The sequence below is a fragment of the Rhinoraja longicauda genome, chromosome 25 (assembly GCF_053455715.1).
Source record: "Rhinoraja longicauda isolate Sanriku21f chromosome 25, sRhiLon1.1, whole genome shotgun sequence".
NCBI lineage: Eukaryota > Metazoa > Chordata > Chondrichthyes > Rajiformes > Arhynchobatidae > Rhinoraja > Rhinoraja longicauda.
Window position 1 is genome coordinate 14,611,551 of NC_135977.1, and position 22,789 is coordinate 14,634,339.

The 22,789-nt window shown below is 41.7% G+C and overlaps 1 protein-coding gene across 4 annotated transcripts in view; it reads left to right on the forward strand.

Moving 5' to 3' along the window:
- The window catches only part of cabin1 (calcineurin binding protein 1), a 220,037-nt gene that overhangs the window by 166,992 nt on the left and 30,256 nt on the right, over positions 1–22,789 (forward strand). For all 4 annotated transcript variants that reach the window (XM_078421329.1, XM_078421331.1, XM_078421330.1 and 1 more), the window contains one exon: positions 8,753–8,827. In XM_078421329.1, the coding sequence (XP_078277455.1) occupies positions 8,753–8,827 (75 nt within the window). The remainder of the gene's footprint in view (positions 1–8,752; positions 8,828–22,789) is intronic.

Consider the following 22,789-nt stretch of genomic DNA (forward strand, 5'->3'; position numbering starts at 1 on the left):
ATTTGGTATTAATTTATAGATGTAGTGACATAAACATGATGGCACTTGAGTAAAAGTACTTCAGCAGTAGTTTAGTTTAGAGATACAGCGCGGAAACAGGCCCTTCGGCCCACCGAGTCTGCGCCGACCAGCGATCCCCCACATTAACACTATCCTATACATACGGTATCCTATACATACGGCGGCACGGTAGCGCAGCGGTAGAGTTGCTGCTTTACAGCGAATGCAGCGCCTGAGACTCAGGTTCGATCCTGACTACGGGTGCTGCACTGTAAGGAGTTTGTACGTTCTCCCCGTGACCTGCGTGGGTTTTCTCTGAGATCTTCGGTTTCCTCCCACACTCCAAAGACGTACAGGTATGTAGGTTAATTGGCTGGGTAAATGTAAAAATTGTCCCTAGTGGGTGTAGGATAGTGTTAATGTACGGGGATCACTGGGCGGCACAGACATGGAGGGCCGAAAAGGCCTGTTTCCGGCTGTATATATATGATATGATATGATATGATACTCGGGCCAATTTACACTTATACCAAGCCAATTAATCTACAAACCTGTACGTCTTCGGAGTGTGGGAGGAAACTAAAGATCTCGGAGGAAACCAATGCGGTCACGGGGAACACGTACAAACTCCGTACAATTTGCACCCGTAGTCGGGATCAAACCCAGGTCTCTGGCGCTGCAAGCACTGTAAGGCAGCAACTCTACCGTTGTGCACCGTGCTGCTTGATAGATTGGGGTGGAAATGTGAGGTGTGACATTTGGACTTGGTGATAGAAAAGATTGATATTCAATACTGGAAAACCACCTCAGTGTCAGATAAGACATACTTCTATGAATATTTTCCAAGTACTTTTGTCTCACCCAAGTAGCAAGAATATGTAAAGAGCTTTAGTCACAGCTTTACAATATGCACATTTTACATTATTTTTGCCCATTGTATAATACATCAATTAGTGCCTGTTGTGTAATTATCATAGTACATGGTACATTGTTCAGTTTAGGTTCATTAACTCTGTTATCCACTGTTTGTTTTGTAATTTGCATTGTCCACACTATATTATTTACTGTTCACTAGTTGTTTTACATGGATGGTTATATTGCATAATTAATGTCGCTGTTTTTTGCTAGGCAAGTAGCAAAATATTGCAACTGAATATTAAGTTTGGTACACTGTTCCCGGCACCAGTAGTTTCTTGATGGTTAACATTTGTTCTTATTTAAGTGTAGAGTGACCAGTTATGTCTTAGACAACTTGCACTTCATCACAGTGGTAGCAAGTAGCTGCTTCATTTTCTGTTTCAGAAGTAGATAGCCACTCCTGCCTCATTTCTTTAACCACATCCCATAATCTTCTGGACAACTTAAAGCCAGATAACTCCCATCTAATGCTTGTTTGGGACGGCACAGGGCTTGTTTACCAATGACTGGCATCCTCTTGAACAAGCAGAAGATGGGACATCACGATTCCAAAGAGCTTCTGAAATTTCAGCTTTCTGGGGGCATGCATTGTATGTTCTGATGTGTTGGTAGTTGTAGGTCAACCTGGATCTTACATTGCATTTGGAGTACAGTAGCACCTGGATGTATTCAGTGGTGAGATGTTGCTGAGAACTTGCAGCCCTGGTGATGGTGCGGAGCTGCTTGACACAGATTATTCCCTTTACAGCACGGTTTTGTATGAGATTATTGTCTGAATGGTGTCAGATTAGGAAAAGGGGAGATGCAACGAGACCTGGGTGTCCTTGTACATCATTCACTGAAAGTAAGCATGCAGGTACAGCAGGCAGTGAAGAAAGCAGATTGGCCATCATTACAAGAGGAATCTAGTATAGGAGCAAGGAGGTCCTACTGCAGTTGTACAGGGCCCTGGTGAGACCACACCTGGATTATTGTGTGCAGTTTTGGTCTCCTAATTTGAGGAAGGACATTCTTGCTATTGAGGGAGTGCAGCGTAGGTTCACTAGATTAATTCCTGGGATGGCGGGACTGACATATGATGAAAGAATGGATCGACTGGATTCATGGATTCACTGGAATTTGGGATAGAGGGGATCTTATAGAAACATACAAAATTCTTAAGGGAATGGACAGGCTAGATGCAGGAACAATGTTCCAGATTGGGGGAGTCCAGAACCAGGGGTCATGGTTTAAGAATAAAGGGTAGGCCATTTAGGACTGAGATGTGGAAAAACTTTTTCACCCAGAAAGTTGTGAATCTATGGAATTCTGCCACAGAAGGTAGTGGAGGCCAATTCACTGGATGTATGCAAGAGAGAGTTAGATCTAACTCTCAGGGCTAACGGAATCCAGGGATATGGGGAGAAAGCAGGAATGGGGTACTGATTTTGGATGATCAGTCATGATCATATTGAATGGTGGTGTTGAGCTCGAAGGGCTGAATGGCCTACTCCTGCACCTATTTTCTATGTTTCTATTGAATATTATCTCAGGTATTTAAATTTTTACTCCATCTCTGTCTTAAATTACTTCCATACAACTGTATGGGCACTGTGTAGCCAGCCATGTATCGCCAACATTAACCTTTGTATTGAATTCCAGAATCTTGAGGCTATTTGGGTGGGGCATTATAAGTAAGTCTTTTTTTGACTTGGTTGATTTCCACCTCACTCTCACACCAACTTACCCTTCTCCATGGCCTTTAATCAACGTAGTATACCCGATGGTATACCTGGCCATTTTCTTAAAAGCTGTGTGCACCAACCGGCTGGAGTTTCTGTGGTCATCTTCAACCTCTCGCTATTAAGATCTGAGGTCCCAACATGACATCCATAAATACTGATGCCCGAGAAGAGCAAGATGACATGCCTCAATGACTAAACTGGTGGCACTAGCATCCATGGTGATGAAATGTTTTGAGTGGTTAATTATGATGCATATCAAGAATATGCCCTAGTAAGGAACCTGGATGCACCAATTCTCCTACCGATCCAACTGATCAACAGAGGATGTGATCTCCCTGGCTCTCCACTCTGAACTGGACCACTGAGACAATAAAGACACAAATATCAGGCTGTTGTTCATCAACGACAGCACATCGATCAGCACCATCATCCTCTCAAAACATCATCAAATTCAGAGGACTGGGTTTCTGCTTGTCCCTGTGTCATTAGATCCTCAACTTCCTCCATATTTAAGGAGGGATATTCTTGCATTGGCGGCATTTCAGAGAAGGTTGGCTGAGTTGATTTCTAGAATAATGGGTGCATCTGAGGAAAGATTGAGAAAATTGGGCCTTTAGCATTGGAGTTGAGATGAAGAGAGCCTATCTTTTTTAAATCTGAGGGATTCTAAGGAAGGTAAATTTATCAAGGTAAATGCTGAATGTTTCCCCACCTTTACTTAAGTTCCAGAGCAGGGGGTTGGTCTCTAAGATGGAGATGAGCAGATATTTCTCCTGTGAGTTGTGAATCTGGAATTCTGCAATCCAGGGAACAAAAAAAAAAGCTTTGTACTGTATCTTGGTACACGTGATGATAAACTAAACTGCAGGCTGAAACATTGAAGATCTCAGTATCAGTTCAGCTTTTTAGACCAAAGGGAATTGAGTGTGGAAGGCGGGCAGGAATGACAGTGAGTACAAGATTTGGTCAACTATGATCATGATGGATGGTGAAGCTGACTACAGAGGCCAAAGGGTAACCATGTACTTGTATTTCTCATGCCCTTACAAACTCTTCAGGCTTCATGACTTCTAGACTGTTGCTGCAGAGAAAGCAGCTGCTCAGCTGGCTTAATCGCCTGCATTTGTTTTCAAGTATTTACTTAGTTCCCTTGTGAAAGCTGCTGTTCAGTCTGTTTCCATCTTCTTTTTGGCAGAGCACTTCAGGTTATGACTACTTGCAGTGTGTAAAATTAAACTAATTTCACCCCAGTTTTTGAAGGTTGTTTTTCTTCTCACCTGCTTACTGTTTGTTATTGATCCACTTAACACCCTTTACCTCTTACACATTGTCATAGAGTCATACAGCACATAACAGGTCCTTCAGCCCAACACGTCCATGCCGACCAAGGTGCCTCCCTGAGCCAGTTCTATTTGCCTGCATTTAGCCTATATCCCTTCTTAAAACGTTCTTATCCAGTACCTGTCCAAATGTATTTTAAATGTTGTAATTGTACCCTCCCTCTAGCAGTTCGTTCCATACACTTACCACCCTCTATGTGAAAACGTGCCCCCCAGGTTCCCCTTCTGCAAAAAAAACTGGAGGAATTCTTGTGTCTCTTTTAAATCTTTCCTCTCTCACCTTAAACCAGTTTTAAACTCCCTCCCCTGAGGAAAAAGACTGTGACCATCCATCTTATCTCAGCTGCTCATGATTTTATGATTTTATAAACTTCTATAAGGTCACCCCTTAACCTTCCTTACTCCAGGGAAAACAGTCACACAACGTGTTTAGTCTCTTTTTTTAACACAGGCCTTCAGTCTTGGCAACACCCTTGTGAATGTTTTCTGCATCCTCTCTAGGTGAATCATACCCTTTCTTTGGTATGGCAACTGTGCTTGAATACTGCGTTCACCAGAACACAATCTGCCACCTGTTAACCTGTTGACCTAAAATTGTACTGGATTTGGTTAGATTTATTTTATGTACACTGAATTTAATTTGTCATCTTGTGTAAATGGGTATTTACAGTTTCATCTTTATTAACACACTAAACATACAAATATTCTAGAATCGCACTATCAGACTGAAAAATACCATTTATACCTTCCTTTTGTTTTCTGCTTTAACCCAATGAACTACCCAGCAGTGCATTGTATGACTCATTGCTCTTTAATGTTATAGAGACTGCTATTTAAACGATCATGTAATTATTTAGACCAATATTATAATGTTCGTCTCTTGGTACTGCAGTTTTTAATCATAGAGAGTATTTTTGTTTAGTTCACTGGTGCGGGGAGAAGCCTGAAGTTTCTGCTATGACAGCTGGTTACTGACGTGCCCACTGTTCTTTGTTTAAACCATACTGTCTTGCCATGGATCCCAAGATTTCTGCCTGGGCTAATTTGTGTTCAGTTACCGTGGCATCTGTAATTAAAACCTTATGTAGGAAAGAGACACATACAATAAATCCTCGGAATCAATTTATTATATATGTCCTCATTTTAATTTGCTGACCAAGGATTATTGCCTCAGTGTCTCTGAAGTATCTTTTTGGAGGAAATAAATAAATAGAAATGGCTAATGATAGCCTCCATGGTGTGTTGAAAGTGTCTGAGAATGGATTCCAGGGTATGCTGTTTTGGAACCGGGGTCAATTTATGTCCTCAAGAATAAATTCCAAGAAAAAAATGGTATTGACCCAGGATTGATATAGAGTTAGCAAAATTGCACCATCTACTGCTCGCAACCAAGGATAAATATTAAAGGAAGCTGGAAATGATTACAATAAATTCCAGGATATATTGGAACTAGTATAAACAGGGTACATTAAGTGATCGAGAATGGATTCCACTGTGTACTGGAGGTGAGAAAGGATGGTTCCAGGAATCAATTTCTTGGTTTACTGGAAATGCCCAGGGTCTGATTCCAGACTATACTGGAGGGGACCATTGCCCCTGAAACAACACTATGAGCATAAGGTATTGGAGGTAAGTATGTATCAGCAGATCCAAGCAACTAGCCGATAACTTTATAACAGAAGCCAATTCTTACAGACGTTCAGAAAGTGCAAAGGTTTTTCACACCACTTGGTGGTGAAACTATGGGCATTTCCTGCTTTGCAAACAATGCAAGCTCTCAGTATCCCCAGGTGCAGCATCTTTTCATTGTTCTACTTAATATTAAGACTTTTTATAACAATAACTGTGACGTGAGAGCCTCATTGTCCAAGCTGGAAATTCTCCTCCTCTCGATATGCAAAACTGAGCCCAATTCAAATTAGTTAAATTCACAAACAGATTTTAACTTAGTGGACTGAACTAGCAAATCAGCCCAGAAGATAGTGAAATAGATGACATGGGTAGACTATGCCACTTTGGTGCAATGAGTGGAGCTGCTGCCTCACACCAGCAACTAGAATACAACCTAGACCTCCACAGAACAGTACAGCACAGGAAGCGACCCCTCATACTTACCAGTGCTGTCTGTGTGATTTTGTACATTCTCTCTCTGACCATGTGTGTGTACGCTGGGAGTACCTAAGGATGTGTAGGTTGGCAGGTTAATCAGCCCCTGGTGTGATTGGTAGAATCTGAGGCGAGTTAATGGGAATATGGGGAGAATAAAATTTGATGTGTGAATGGCTGTTTGTTGGATAGTGGGCTTAAAAGCCTGACACTGTACAGGATGCCGTTATACTAGATGACGCTGTGACAAAAGAATGCAGTTTAAATATTAGCTTTCAAGTAGCTCAATTTAAGGAGAAATATAGTTAAAGGAATGAAGGAACTCGAACTGAAATATTGCCTATGCATTCCCTCCATGTGTGCTGCGTGACCTGCTGTGTTACTCCAGCACCTTGTGTTTTGGCATTCAGTGTAAAATTGCTTTGCACTCTTCCAGTTGCAGCAAAAAGGAGTGCTGAGAATAAACCATGGTAAGAATGGTTAAAATAAACTTTACATGAGCGTCCCAACAGCCAGCAAAGGAAATTTCAATGGCATTAGCTGAGGCAGAGCCTCACCAATATCTAATCCCACCAGTTCCGGCTATTTTAGTTGTGGTATTTTGGAGATTTCTTTGTAACCCCATCCTCCCAAAAGTGACTGCCAAGAAAACCTTAAATTTAGAAATGATGACCAGCTGAGAAAAACTGAGAAAGAAGGGCATTTCTCAGCAAAGCGGAGGTAATTATCACAGTCGATAAAAAGTAAATGGCGTTTTTATAACTGCCAAAGTGGAAACGATGAACCTGTCAATCCAGCTTTCTGACCACAGAGCTGTAAATGAGTGGGATTGATATTATGCACACACAACTTTCTGAGAAATCACGTTATTTTTGAGAAATTTATGTATTTCTGTTAAAATAACTCATTTCTCAGCAAGTTTGACTGTTCACTGTTTAATAGACTCTTTGCTTCGTCATACGACACCTCTGACTTTTGAAAGAAAGTATTGTTAATAAATACCCTGCATTTTGTAAGTACTTTTTCAGTACAGATGTAACTGTCAGCATCTTCCAACTATACCATCAGCCACATTAACATCACCTCCACATCTCCTCCTCAACGCGAACAAAACAACAAGCCACAGATCAACATGTAATCCTTCAAAATAATTAACATTATCTGTCAGCATTTCAGACTCAAAACCTTCCATGCAAGCTAACCATAAATGACCATAGAAGAAGACACTGATCAAGTGTTTCAAATGTCCGTGGGGAGAAGTATAAATGCCGATGGCTTGGCTTGTTGGGTTGTGTCATGTTTTCCAAGCCTTTCCTCAGTTCAGGATAGCTTGTTTACCATTACTGTATTTGTTCTCTGTGCCTGATCAATATTCAGTGTTTTATCTTTAAACAGTTATATATCAAGTTTGGGTTTGCTGTACCTTTGGGGGATGGTCAGGGTTGGATTGCATATCAAATAATTATAAATCCTCAGGTTGGTACAGGTTGTGTCGGAGATGGGTTTTGTTCGTACCTGAGAAGACCTCCAATTCTGGCATCAGTTCCACTCCAGAGTACAAAATTCCACACTGGCAATCCCAGCACAGTACATAGTCATACCACAACACATACATGGGTGGACATTCTGAGAGACTCTCTGTTGTCTTGAAATTGCCCTATGGTTGGGAAGAGTCAGAAATATTCACCTTGATAGTATTGTACCTTACAATGTCCTGAGAGTGAATAGAGAGGGTAATAAAGTTATCCAATTTATAATAAGTGGAACTATATTTTTCCAAATACTCAAGACCTCAAGGTAATCTGACTGAAGCTTTCGGTGTTTTATGGATCAATTAAAAACATTTCCTTCGCCTCATTGTTTCCAGAACATCTGGAAAGTGAGGGGATTTTTTTAAAATTACAACATTTCACAAACCCAGCATGCTGAAGAAGCAGAAAGAGGTGTTTGTTGGGTCTAATTGTTATTTTCAATAGACTGAACATTTTTGTGTCCTTGGTGTTAGCTTTACCTAGACCACAGGATAACAGAAAGCTTACAGTAAAGAATGAGTCTATTTAGTCCATTAGCTCAACATAAGACAAATACAGCTAATCCCTCGCTCTGCAGTGTGTTACAGTTTATTTTCTTGCAGCTATTTATTCAACTCTTTTTAGGTGCACCAATTGAATCTGCCTCCCGTATTACACCTAGCACCTAACTACTTGCTACCTGTGTAAAAAGAATTTTAAAATTGCCATGCCACTTTTGCTTCTTTTACCAGTCTCCATCAATCTGCATCTTCCAATTCTTGATCTCTCTGCAGAAAAATTTCTCTTTACCTAGACTGTCTGTTTGCTTCATGATTTTAAATGCCTCCATCAGATCCCCTCACGACCGCTTCTGCATAATTATAGTCCCTCAGCCTTGGAATCACAAGGGTAAATATTTTCTGCTCCCTCTCTAAAGTCTCCGTCTTCCCTAAAGCATGGTCACGATATTTGAGTTGTGTCCAAACCGTGTTTATAATGACTTGAATGCAGTGGCATTCACTATGCCCCTCTTGTCCCCTCATCCCCATCTCGTTAGTACCAAGGTGCTCCACTCCATGAGAGATGTTGATTGTTGAGGACTCTTGTAAAATATTGTGGTTTCTGATGTTTTCTCACCTTTGTTCTTTGGCAGGTTGATGAAGATGTGGCTTTGGAGCAAGCCATGAAGTTCTGCCAACTGCAAATGGCCACGTCAGCACAGAAGCAGGTAAGTAATGCAGGCCGTGAGCCCACTGGGGAGAAGAGAACTGAGTGTTCATGCAATTGTTATGTGTTTGAATATTCAGAGAAGTCCAGAGGATACCAGCTCATTCTAGTAACATGTTTCAGTAACTCTTGATGATCATATTTATACTTCATGGGAAGTTCCAAGCCAGGCTCCTCAAAAGACACCGATCCTTATGTTGTCTAATCCTGTTTCAGCTGGGGATTTCCATTTGATATCAATTTTACCAATTTTTCAGTAAGCTATATTTTGGAAATTATAAAAAGCAATTCACTTCATTGGGAAATTAGACAAGAGTAGCAATCTTCTAGTTTTTAACTTATTTTGTGGAAAGGAGACTTTCATTTTATGGTTTAAAACACTTCATTTTTAGACTATACAGCTTGGGGTTTGTGAAGAGGTAGTTGTAAACTAAATGAATATACTAGCCAGAAGTATGTAAAATTTAGGGTGACTGTACAGATGAAAGTTGGACATGAAACGTGCGATATATTAATTAACGTGCAAGATTTTTTGATTGTTACAATTGTTTTTGAGTTCTGTGAACCAAAGGCTGCAGAATGAGATGCAGCTCAGCGAAGGCTTTGGCTGTTTGAAGTGACAGCTGCAACAACAGCAGAGTAGACTGATTATCATGGTGTGCCTTATGTTGTTGACGGAATTCATGCATAAAGTACACCGCTATTCCTCATTCATGCACTTGTACACAGAGAAGTATATAAAATTATGAGAAGCAGAAATGGAGTAGACAGTCAGAACCTTTTTCCCACCGTGCCAAAGGCAAGTGGGGCTATATGGTGGCACAACTGGTAGAGAGCTACTGCCTCATAGCGTCAAGAACCAATTTTGATCCTGACCTTGAGTGCGGTCTGTATGGAGTTTGCACGTTCTCCATGACTGTGTGGGTTTCTTCTAGGTGCTCCAGTTTCCTCCCACATCCCAAAGATGTGTGGGCTTGTAGGTTAATTGGCCTCTGTAAATTGCCCCAAGTCTGTTGGGATTGAATGAAAAAATGGGATAACAGAACTAGTGTGAACGGGGTGGTCAATGGTCAGTGCATTTAATGGGCTGAAGGCCTATTTCCATGCTCTATCTCTAAGCTAAAGAGGGCATAGCTTAGAGATGTGCAGGGAACGTTTCTTTTCACATAGAGAGTGGTGGGTGCCTGGAATCCATTGCCAGGGGGCTACGGAAGCTGATTTGATAGTGACATGTAAGAAGCTTTTAGATAGGCAAGTGGATATGGAAGGATATGGATCACATGCAAGATGAGGTTAGTTTAACGGCACCGTGTTCAGCACAGACATCTTGGGCCAAAGCGCCTGTTCCTGTGCCTTATTGTTCTACATTCCATGTTCTTTGCAGTTATACTCTTGTGCTGTCTCATTTACATGCAAGCTCTCTCTCTCCTTCACATGTTTGTTCCTTGTCTGTGACTCAAATTTGTGAAAGTTGTTAAGCTATTTTCACTCTTTTATTTCTGAGGGGAAAGCCGTGTAGTTTATATAATGTGAGACATAACTGTTTGTTCATGCATCATTGTGAGTGTGCTGAGATGAGCTTACAAGAATGAGGCACAGCTTTTAGAGCTGAGTGTTTTCCACATATTACACTACCCACTTTGCACTTTACTTCTCATCAGACCAGGAACCCACAGGGGGATTAACATTACAACTTGCATGCTCACACTTGACACATTTAAACTTGCACACTTTTGCATACACATTTATGTTAATACCATGGTATCAGTAAATTGTAAACAATCACAATGGTTCTTTTCTATCCAGTCTCTAGCAAGGCCAACACAAGACAGGCACCACATGGTAATGACAAGTAAATCCTAGAACAAAATGTGCTGCTGTGGTACTTATAAACAAACAAACTTCATAGCTTTATTGAAATTACTGCATAGCTTTATTGAAATTATTGATTTTCCAGTAGTACATGGAAACTACCATCACAAAGGACAAGAGCACTTGATCTGTGATCTGAAACAGTAAAATGTAAACTGACAATAACAAGAGATGTCGATGTTAAAAAACTGCCGTGTCAACTGCAGCAGCTTCCTATGATTTTATCAGCAGGTAACATGGTTTAACCTCACCATCAGTCCAATCCCACAGAAGATGCAAGTAACCATGATCATTGCCTTACGTTGAAGAAACATTTTTGAACAATGACTGTATTTGAGCAATATTGTTTACTGTCCGACTTACTTAGAGTCTGTGAATGGAATGTATTGGGCTGACCAAATTGACACTTCTTCACTAGAGCTGTTGAGATAGCTTCATTACAGCCTTGACACCTCAAAAAGAAAAAGATCTGTGGTTTTCACAGTCTGTGCTTATAAACTACCCTGACATGCTCCTTCACAATGAGTTGTGAACTCTCAAATAGCATCCACTAAACTTCCTAATATGTGTTGGAGCTCTAAAACTTGCATGACACCAGTATGAGGCTTAAGTCACAAGCCAATGTTCCAGTGAAGTAAATATCAAAGCTTCTTTTTCAGATGTGCAGTTTTTTTTGTGTGCCACTGACATGAGAGGGGAAGTTCAGAAAAGGGAGATTTCCCTTCTGCACTTCACTTAGCAATTAGGTTCAACCAGTAATGCTTGCATCAGGCCACAAACTGCCTCCACACACTGACAGCCCCAGATGCTATACCGCAAAGGAGAGTCAAAACTGTTGTTAGATGCACAGATGTTATTCTTTTCAGACAAAGGCAGAAACAAAATAGATTTGTGTAGAAAGGAACTGCAGATGCTGGTTTAAATCGAAGATTGACACAAAATGCTGGAGTAACTCAGCAGGACAGGCAGCATCTCTGGAGAGAAGGAATGGGTGACATTTTGGGTCGAGACTCTTCAGACCGTTGCCAGGGGAGTGGGTAGTACATAGATAAGGAAGTGTATAGATAAGGGTGTAAGGTATGAAAACATGACAAAGGGAATGGAGATCAATGAAAATGTAGAATAGATCATTGTTAGTTGGGAGAAGGTAACAAAGCCAACAGAGATAAAATGTAGTCGGAGACTGTAAGACTGGTCGGAGAACTGGGAAGGGGAAGGGATGGAGGGAGAGGGAGAGCAAGGGCAACTTGAATTTAGAGAAGTCAATGTTCATACCACTGGGGTGTAAGCTGCCCAAGCGAAATATGAGGTCCTGGTCCCCCAATTTGCGCTGACAATGGAGGAGGCCCAGGACAGGAAGGTCAGTGTGGGAATGGGAGGGGGCCAAAATAGGTTCACTGTGCCTGGGTATGAACAAAATCTTCCAGCACTCGCTGTAACAATGCCTGCCTGACTTGAATATTTCCAACATTTTCTGTTTATGTTGAAGTCCACAGATTCCCACAGCTACCCCAACCACCCACCCCTCTGCTTCCAAGGATACATTCCACACCAATGCTTTTGGGACATCTTCCTTTCCCCATAATTATGGCTTTTCCTTTGCTTTAGTTAATCGGACTCTCAACCTTCTACCTCCAGCACTTCTCCTCTTGCCGCTTGTCCTCCCAGCGAGAATGAGGATAGGCCTCCCATTGTCCTCCCCTTCTGCCTCACCAACCTCTATATTCAAGCAGATTTTTTGCCTTAATTTTCACCACCTCCAACAAAATTCCACCATCAGATCATTTCCCTTACAACCTTCCAGAAATACCATTTTGTTCACAACTCACTGATGTAATCTTCCATCTCCAAGCATTATTCCTTTCATTTACCATGAAATAGTGGGGAATGCAACCAAACATGTCTTTCCAGATAAAGCATCAATTCATTTGCATTTGCCGAATGCAGTGCATTTCATTAGGTGTTCATGATGCAGTCTCCCCAAAGTGGAGCAACAAAGTACAGATCAGATGACACTTTGCAGGGCAGCTGACTGTAATGAACCTGAGCCTCCACCTGCCACCCACTTTTAGTTATCATTCTCACTCGCAGTCTGATCTTTCTGTCTTTGGCCTTCTGCATTGTTACAATGATCCACAATTTAAGGTCAAGAAGCAGTGCTTCATCTTCTGTCTGGGCAAGTGGAAGCCCTTGGGATTCAATGTTGAATTTGGCAAAAGTCACTGGCCTTTGGTCTTTTCTTTTCAGAACTGACCACCTCTGGCACAATGTCATCTGCATAACATTAACTGGGCATTTCTCTCTCCGCAGATGCTACCTGATCTGCTAAATGTTTCCAACGTTATGTTCATTTCCTTCTTTCCTGTGCTGGAATGTAAAGTAATTTTTAGCCAGACAACATCCTTACTTTAGCGACCTTAGAGTCCGTTATAATCTCCAGGCATAATATTTGAGCATGCTTTCCTTTTGCACTGAAGCTCAGGCCATTTCAGCTTTTAGCTGTGCAGTATTTCTGGGTTTGGTGCCCCAAAAGCAAGGCACAGTATTATAGTGGAAGTCTTGTACGCTTTCTCCACTCTTCATCGTTGCAGGTCCATAACCCCTATAGAGTTTTCCAATGAATTGCTGACATCCTTGGTGTGGTGTCTGCTGTTTTTAATCCATCTTTTGTGGGAAATGTCACAAATCTTGTGATTCAAGTTTCCATGCACAAAGATTTGAAAGAAATATGCCTAGAAATGCTAGTAATCTCTGAATTGAACCCAGTGTTTCTAATGTCAAATTTAACATGCATATTAATGTAAAGGTCAAACCTGAAAAATTGTTTGATTGAATTATATGATGTTTCTTTTTTTACGCCTAATTTGTTGGGGATTTGAACTGGCTTCTTGTATCGCTATAAGCAGCGAAGAAAAGGAACAGCATTTCAGCTCTCCCAAGTGCGCATGTCAAAAAGGCCTTGCTTTCCTGGCAGCCCAGTCCATCTCATTACATTCCTCAGACCATTGCAGAATCTTCTACTCTCCCTGTGTATCTACCTTGCTCCTTTCTGACTGCTGACATCTGATTAATCCCAACCAGTTAAATTTGAGTTACTTGAAGTGAGTCAACAACACTACAACATACTACTTGCATGTTGGCAGCAGAGGAAGGCTTATTTATAACTTGCTATTCACAAGTTCCATCTTCACTGTGTGCCTGTTCATTCAGTATGGGAGCCTCAGTGTCAGTGAGTGATTGAAACATTAAAAACTTGATCGTGTTAGTTCAAGTTTTCTTCCGCAAAGATCTGTGAAAAATCTGTTTCTAAATTAAATTCAAACATGCATGTTAATGTAAAGATCAACCCTGAAAAATAGTGTAATAGAATTAAATGGTGCTTCCCTTTTTCATAGACCTGATTTGTCAAGGATTTAAACTTCCTTCTTGTAACACCATTAGCCGCAAAGGAAAGGAACATTTCAGATGAACTCTGATCAACATCTGCTCAGTTTTGATCAGAGTTGGTCATTTTGCTCCATCAATAATGGTCAAAGAATAATCGGCTGGTGGACACCTAGTTTTGGTTTCACCAAGTTCAAGTTCACATTCTGATCCATCACAGCCTTGGTCCTATGATGAACCAAAGAGCTGAATTCCAGGGAACAAGAGTGTGTTCCTTTGTTTTCAAGGCAGCATTTGACCGAGTGTGCAGATCCAACACCACCTGAGAAGCAGTTGCTTGATCAACACCCTCTCTGAACCATAAATATTAATTCCATTCACCGCCATTGGACAGTAGAGACTATAGAGGAATGTGGGCCAAATGAGATTAGCCCAGAATGCCTAGTTGGTCGACATTGACAAGGTAGGCCAAAGGATTTGTTTTGTATTCTATAACTCCATGACTCTGTGATTGTGATGAACTGTGTACCATCTACAAATTGCACTGTAGTCATTTGCCTAGGCTTCTCCCGCAGCACATCCCAAACAGGCAATCCTTACCACCAAGGAGAACAAGGATAGCAGGTGAATAGGAACACCACTGGCAGTAGATTCCTCTCAACTTGCATAACATCCTGGCTTGGGAAATAATTCCCATTCTTTCATTATCCTTGGGTCTAAGTTTGGAAACTCTCAACCCAACTGCACAATGGGTGCACCTCATCAGAGGCAAAGCAGTCAGATCACCACCACTGAAGAATACGGGCAAAAAATGCTGGCCTTGCCGGCGATTGCCTGATCTTTAAAAATGAATAGAAGAATAAAACGCAATTATAATCTTATCGCTGTAAATTTTAAATGAAGACTAATGATAATGAATTGTTTTCTGCACAAACATTATTGATCATCACAAAAATCATAGTTTTGGAAATCCCAATACAATGCAATTAGCCAATGTTAGCAATGGACAACCACAGCTGCGAAGATTCGTGTTCATCATCTCCACAAGTCAAGCTTAGTAAACTCTGAAGATTGTCTCTAAGAAACAAAGGAATGGGATTTCAATAGGAAAATCATTGCTGTGAATTTCATATTTAATTTGCAAATTATGTCTTTATGTTGATATTCGTATAAATGATGGAATATCATATCATATATATACAGCCGGAAACAGGCCTTTTCGGCCCTCCAAGTCCGTGCCCCCCAGCGATCCCCGTACATTAACACTATCCTACACCCACTAGGGACAATTTTTACATTTACCCAGCCAATTAACCTACATACCTGTACGTCTTTGGAGTGTGGGAGGAAACCGAAGATCTCGGAGAAAACCCACGCAGGTCACGGGGAGAACGTACAAACTCCTTACAGTGCAGCACCCATAGTCAGGATCGAACCTGAGTCTCCGGCGCTGCATTCGCTGTAAAGCAGCAACTCTACCGCTGCGCTACCGTGCCGCGGTGAACACGATGATGAACACGAATCTTCCGATATTTATACCATTGGGTATTTGTGTGGAATCTTTTATCTTTGAAACTGGGTTCATCAAATATGAAGTGATGTTTATGCATACGATCCAAGTACTGCGTCAGACTGTTGAATATTTAGGCTTTCATGCAGATTTTAACATATCTCGAGGTCTGACACACAACTGTTTCTTTATGCAACTGGAAAATGGGGAAAAAGAATGTGTGAAGGAATTGCTAAGCACAGATCCTAGTATAGAAGAATTTCTGACTATGGACTCCATATGATGTCTGAGGTTCATGCTGTATATGTAAAGTTGGTTGGTGAGTGCAGCAGGGTGACTGGAAGTGTTGGAGGGCACAGGGTGCATGCAGAGAAGTTGGTAAACAGGCCTTGTGCCTGGAGTAGGTGCCACTGTTTATGCTCATGCATTAATTTTCTAACAGCATTTAGATACCGATCTCTGTTATTCAACTTCCCCTACCCCCGGTTCACTGTTTCTTTGATACAAAGGAGAGTTGCGGGCTCCCTTTAGTCTCCCCACATCACTTGTTCTCTCACTTCAGGTAGCTCCGGCATTCATTCTCAATCTATCCCTCCCCCCACCCAATTCGCACTAGCTTCTCATTTTCACCCTACAAACCGCTTACAATGGCCTGTTTCCTTTATCATCGTCACTTTTTTGCGTATCTGTCATTCATTGTTCTTTATCTCTCCACATCACTGTCTATATCTCTCGTTTCCCTTATCCCTAACTAGTCTGAAGAAGGGTCTCGCCTGTCCCGCTGAGTTACTCCAGCTTTTTGTGTCTATGACTTGTTCTTAAGATCTCTTGCACAGAATATGAACTTTCGAAGTGTGCAACCAAAGTCTTTGAATCTGGGTTGAAGCTGTTTAAGACGTAACTGCCAGAGAAATTGGTGGCATTCCAACTCTGAGGTATGCTTTAACCAAGGTCTCTAATGAAAGACAGGCATCTAACTCAATGCATTGCATGTATTCTCCAGTAACCTTTAAGCAACTACTTATTCAAATATTATGTTTCCATTTTATCTTTTTAAATGGAGGCTTATAAAATTGTCTTCATTTTAATTTTTGCTCAGTGCTTTATCAGGTATATCCTTGGATTTCAAATTAATTTAATTTGTAATCTGTTTGTACTGCTATCCAAGTAAATTCTATTGACTTAATAAGTCAGGATTTTCTTCTCCCTCTAATGAACCATAACCTTTTAGCACTTTTTGCAGCAGGCTTTCCTGCTGTGGAAGTGATACTCCCTCCATGCCCATTGGCATTGTTCTCAAGTACATCATTAGTTCATTTATTTCATCTGAACAGAAAAGCTTAATTGTATGCCACTCCCAAATACAATACTGAGATTTATAGATACATTTTTTTATTTTTACATTCAGGAGGTCATATGGCCCATCAAGTCAATGCCAGCTCAGAAAGCAGTGCTGCCAGCCATAATTTTTTCCTGTAACCCATTCTTTCAATGTTCCCACCAACTGTCCCCTCTCTCTCTCTCTCTCTCTCTCTCTCTCTCTCTCTCTCTCCAGCTATTTACGATATAAATTAATGGCTTAGATGAAGGGATTAAAAGTACCATTAGCAAATTTGCAGATGATACTAAGCTGGGGGGTAGTGTGAATTGTGAGGAAGATGCAATAAGGCTGCAGGGTGACTTGGACAGGTTGTGTGAGTGGGCGGATACATGGCAGATGCAGTTTAATGTAGATAAGTGTGAGGTTATTCACTTTGGAAGTAAGAATAGAAAGGCAGATATTATCTGAATGGTGTCAAGTTAGGAAGAGGGGATGTTCAACGAGATCTGGGTGTCCTAGTGCATCAGTCACTGAAAGGAAGCATGCAGGTACAGCAGGCAGTGAAGAAAGCCAATGGAATGTTGGCCTTCATAACAAGAGGAGTTGAGTATAGGAGCAAAGAGGTCCTTCTACAGTTGTACCGGGCCCTGGTGAGACCGCACCTGGAGTACTGTGTGCAGTTTTGGTCTCCAAATTTGAGGAAGGATATTCTTGCTATTGAGGGCATATAGCGTAGGTTCACTCGGTTAATTCCCGGTATGGCGGGACTGTCGTATGTTGAAAGGCTGGAGCAATTAGGCTTTTATACACTGGAATTTAGAAGGATGAGGGGGGATCTTATTGAAACATATGATAATTAGGGGATTGGACACATTATAATAATAATAATAATAAGCATTTATTTTATATAGCGCCTTATCAGGTGCTCAAAGCGCTTTACAAAAACAATCAACATAAAAACAAACAAACAAACTATCCTAACGGAAAAGCGGCGAATAAACAACGCCAGCGTCCTCTCACGTCAGGGTCCGGCAGTAGACAACAAAAAGCACAGGACACACAGATACAATTTTTACACAATCAGCCATCACAGTGATTGCTCTAGGCACACCCTCACTGTGATGGAAGGCAAAGAAAAGTCTTATCTCCTCCTCATTCTTCTCCCGTGGTGCCACGAGGTGATCGAGGCTCCCAACTTTTTGAAGCCCCCACCGGGCGATGGAAAGTCCCAGGGCCGAGGCGAGCAGGCCGATGAAGGTCCTGAGCCCCCACCGGGCGATGGAAAGTGCTGCGGCCATTAGAGGCAGGAAACATGTTCCCAATGTTGGGGGAGTCCAGAACAAGGGGCCACAGTTTAAGAATAAGGGGTAGGCCATTTAGAACGGAGATGAGGAAGAACTTTTTCAGTCAGAGAGTGGTGAAGGTGTGGAATTCTCTGCCTCAGAAGGCAGTGGAGGCCAGTTCGTTGGATGCTTTCAAGAGAGAGCTGGATAGAGCTCTTAAGGATAGCGGAGTGAGGGGGTATGGGGAGAAGGCAGGAACGGGGTACTGATTGAGAGTGATCAGCCATGATCGCATTGAATGGCGGTGCTGGCTCGAAGGGCTGAATGGCCTACTCCTGCACCTATTGTCTATTGTCTATTAAGTCAATGCCAGCTCATAAAGCAGTGCTGCCATCCATAATTTATTCCATATGGAAGAATGTGCAGACTTCACACAGCATCAGAGTTTAGGTGTAAACCCGCATTGCTGGAACAATGTCAACTTCTCTACATCGGCGAGACCAAGCACAGGCTCGGCCATCGTTTCGCTCAATGCCTTTGCTCAGTCCGCCTTAATCAACCTGATCTCCCAGTGGCTGAGCACTTCAACTCCCCCTCCCACTCCCAGTCTGACTTTTCTGTCATGGGCCTCCTCCAGTGTCATAGTGAGGCCCACTGGAAATTGGAGGAACAGCACCTCATATTTCGCTTGGGCAGCTTACAGCCCAGCGGTATGAACATTGACTTCTCTAACTTTAGATAGTTCCTCTGTCCCTCTCTTCCCCTCCCCCTTCCCAGTTCTCCCACTGTCTTCCTGTCTCCACCTATATCCTTTCTTTGTCCCGCCCCCCCTGACATCAGTCTGAAGAAGGGTCTCGACCTGAAATGTCACCCATTCCTTCTCTCCAAGATGCTGGCTGACCTGCTGAGTTACTCCAGCATTTTGTGATACCTTCGATTTGTACCAGCATCTGCAGTTATTTTCCTACAGTACTTCTATCTGCGCCACTTGTGATGCCCTTGGTTTACTTTTGCTTTTCTCTTTTGTTCCAAACTATGCCGATCCGCCTTGCAGTTTGTTCAAGGAGGAAATGGATTACAAGGTTTTTCATTTTGGTGTAGCTAATCTGAAATATCATTAATTTGGGAGCACTGCTTGCTGAGGCTGGTCTTAGCTGACAGGTCTCGTCCCACCCTCTACATCCACTGACTGCAAAAATCACTGAGTGAACACTTCTCAAAATGCTGCACAAGGCACATGCCTTTTTTGGCCATCATAACAAGCATTATATAACAAAATAAAAATTGCATGTGAAATCTGTCTTGTTGCTACCTTGCAGCCTTGTTGTCTGAGCAACATCACTCCTATTTACCGATCAAGACACCCACTGCTTCTCTGCCCCCATAAACACTGTCAGTTCTTCATCTGTGCGTCGCTGCAGTACTCCAGACATCGGTGGGCAGATATGTTAATGTCTCATTGGCTTAATTGCTTTTTATTTGTGCATTAGTTTGAAGAAGCAGGCATGTACAGAACAAGTATCTTAATGTGTTTGTTTCTGTTACTGAATCACTATTGGTTGTGTGACAAATAATGGTATGTAGGATTTGATATAATCCAAATGTGCTCTATATTTATTATTGTTGATTGAGGTGTGAATTTTGCTCCTGTAAACCACAAGAAGCAATGTGCCGCATATGCTCTGCGTTTAAAGCTATGCAGCAGTTGCATTAGGCATCGCGACATCTGAAAAGATCTGATAGTGTGATGCCATCGTAAGTAAATGAAAAGCAGTTATCGAGCCCATGAAACATGGCAGCAATTGCAATGTAGGTAAGTTTGCGATGCTGGTGAAGAAAAATAAAGTGTAAGCTTTTCTGAAGATAAAGAGGTGTTGGAAAAATAAAGATATTGGTTTAGTTTCAAATCATAATGCATCAAACCAAAAGAAAGTTGCAATAACAGGGATGGCATTCCTAGAAATTGTCCATATAATGAGATTTTGTCATGCAAAAAATCAATTTCCCATTGAATCACATTAGAAATCAAATACATTCCTATGGAAATCCTACACATTTCAAGGATAATGAGCATTCTGCAGCTGCTACTGGGAGGGGGGGGGGGTGGAGGGGGAGAACATTTAAGCGATTCCTTGTCAGTTTTCAGAGCAAATCTGAAGAATGAAGGGATTAAAAGTACCATTAGCAAATTTGCAGATGATACAACGCTGGGTGGTAGTGTGAACTGTGAGGAAGATGCTATGAGGTTGCAGGGTGACTTGGACAGGTTGTGTGAGTGGGCGGATGCATGGCAGATGCAGTTTAATGTGGATAAGTGTGAGGTTATCCACTTTGGTGGTAAGAATAGGAAGGCAGATTATTATCTGAATGGTGTCAAGTTAGGAAAAGGGAACTTACAACGAGATCTGGGTGTCCAAGTGCATCAGTCACTGAAAGGAAGCATGCAGGTACAGCAGGTAGTGAAGAAAGCCAATGGAATGTTGGCCTTCATAACAAGAGGAGTTGAGTATAGGAGCAAAGAGGTCCTTCTGCAGTTGTATTGGGCCCTAGTGAGACCGCACCTGGAGTACTGTGTGCCGTTTTGTTCTCCAAATTTGAGGAAGGATATTCTTGCTATTGAGGGCATGCAGCTTAGGTTTACTAGGTTAATTCCCGGAATGGCAGGACTGTCATATGTTGAAAGACTGGAGCGGCTAGGCTTGTATACACTGGAATTTAGACGGGTGAGAGGGGATCTTATCGAAACATGTAAGACTGTTAAGGGGTTGGACCCGTTAGAGGCAGGAAACATGTTCCCAATGTTGGGGGAAACTTTTTCAGTCAGAGAGTTGTAAATCTGTGGAATTCACTGCCTCAGAAGGCAGTGGAGGCCAGTTCTCTGAATGCATTCAAGAGAGCTAGATAGAGCTCTTAAGGATAGCAGAGTCAGGGGGTATGGGGAGAAGGCAGGAACGGGATACTGATTGAGAGTGATCAGCCATGATCACATTGAATGGTGGTGCTGGCTCGAAGGGCCGAATGGCCTACTCCTGCACCTATTGTCTATTGTCTATCTCAAATGGCTAATAGATGCATTTGGAGACACAAGTGACTGCAAATACTTTTCACCTTTCAGCCTTAAGTTTGAATGGAGACAAACACTTTCAAACATATAAAAATATAGGTAGGCTAGTTCAATGATGCAATTCACAACAAATAACAATGGGTGTTTACAACCTGCATAAAAACTTGCTGGCCCTGTTTTGCCCTTTTTCAGACATCTTGAAGGTAAATAATATATGATAATATGCAAAGCTCTTGAGGGAAATAAAACTGCTAGACAGCAAAATAAATCCACGATGCTTAAAAATACCACCACAGTATCTTGCAAGTGTGTCAAAAAATGCCAGTTGAAAATAGCAAAGTCAGTCAAAATTTGTTGATTTCTTTTCCATTCCGTGTTTATTTATTTAAAAAATATTTCCCCACATAAATTCCTTAAATGTATATTCTGTACCTCGTTGTTGGGTAGAGATCTGTGAATTCAATAAGGGTGAATTAATCTGAATTAACAGAGCCTGCTGTTTTTTTTCTGTTTTCATTGAAACAGTTAATCAAGTCCTCAATTTCCTTTAACTTTTCTATATATTCTGATTTCGCTTTTTATTAAACACTTTCAATGCAGAAATTACTTTCAATAGTCTGTAAGAAATCTTCATGGTTTTAAATTGCATTTCTTTCTGATTTGCATGTGTGATTGTGTAGAAACAGCAACAACTCGTATAGGACTTGAAGTCCTTGCCCTTTCTGATCACACACAGGATTATTTTCTGTCTTTTGGTCAATTACTTTAGAATTGTGTCTAATATGGGCAGAACCTACACAGTGAATGGTAGGGCTATGGGGAATATTGTAGAGCAGAGGGATCTAGGAGTGCAGGTGCATGGTTCCTTGAATGTGAAGTCGCAGGTAGATCGGGTGGTCAAAGGCTTTTTCACATTGGCCTTCATCAGTCAGAGTATTGAGTATAGAAGTTGGGAGGTCATGTTGCAGTTGGATAAGACGTTGGTGAGGTGGCATTTAAAGTAACGTGTTCAGTTCTGGGCACCATGTTATAGGAAAAATGTTGTCTTGCTGGAAAGGGGACAGAGACAATTTACAAGGATTTTGCCAGGACTCGAGGGTCTGAGCTATAGGGAGTGGTTGAGTAGGCTGGGATTCTACTCCTTGGAGCGCAGGAGGATGAGGGGTGATCTTATAGAGGTGTATAAAGTCATGAGAGGAATAGACTGGGTAGATGCACAGTCTCTTGCCCAGAGTAGGTGAATCAAGGACCAGAGAACATAGGTTTAAGGTGAAGGGGAAAAGATTTAATAGAAATCTGAGGGGTAACTTTTTCACACAAAGGGTGGTGGGATTATGGAACGAGCTGCCAGAGGAGGTAGTTGAAGCAGGGACTATCCAATGTTTAAGAAACATTTAGACAGGTACATGGAAGGAAAGGTTTGGAGGGTGTGCCGAACACGGGCAGGTGAGACTAGTGTAGCTGGGGCATGTTGGTCAGTGTGGGAAAGTTGGGCCGCAGGGCATGTTTCCATGCTGTATGACTCCACA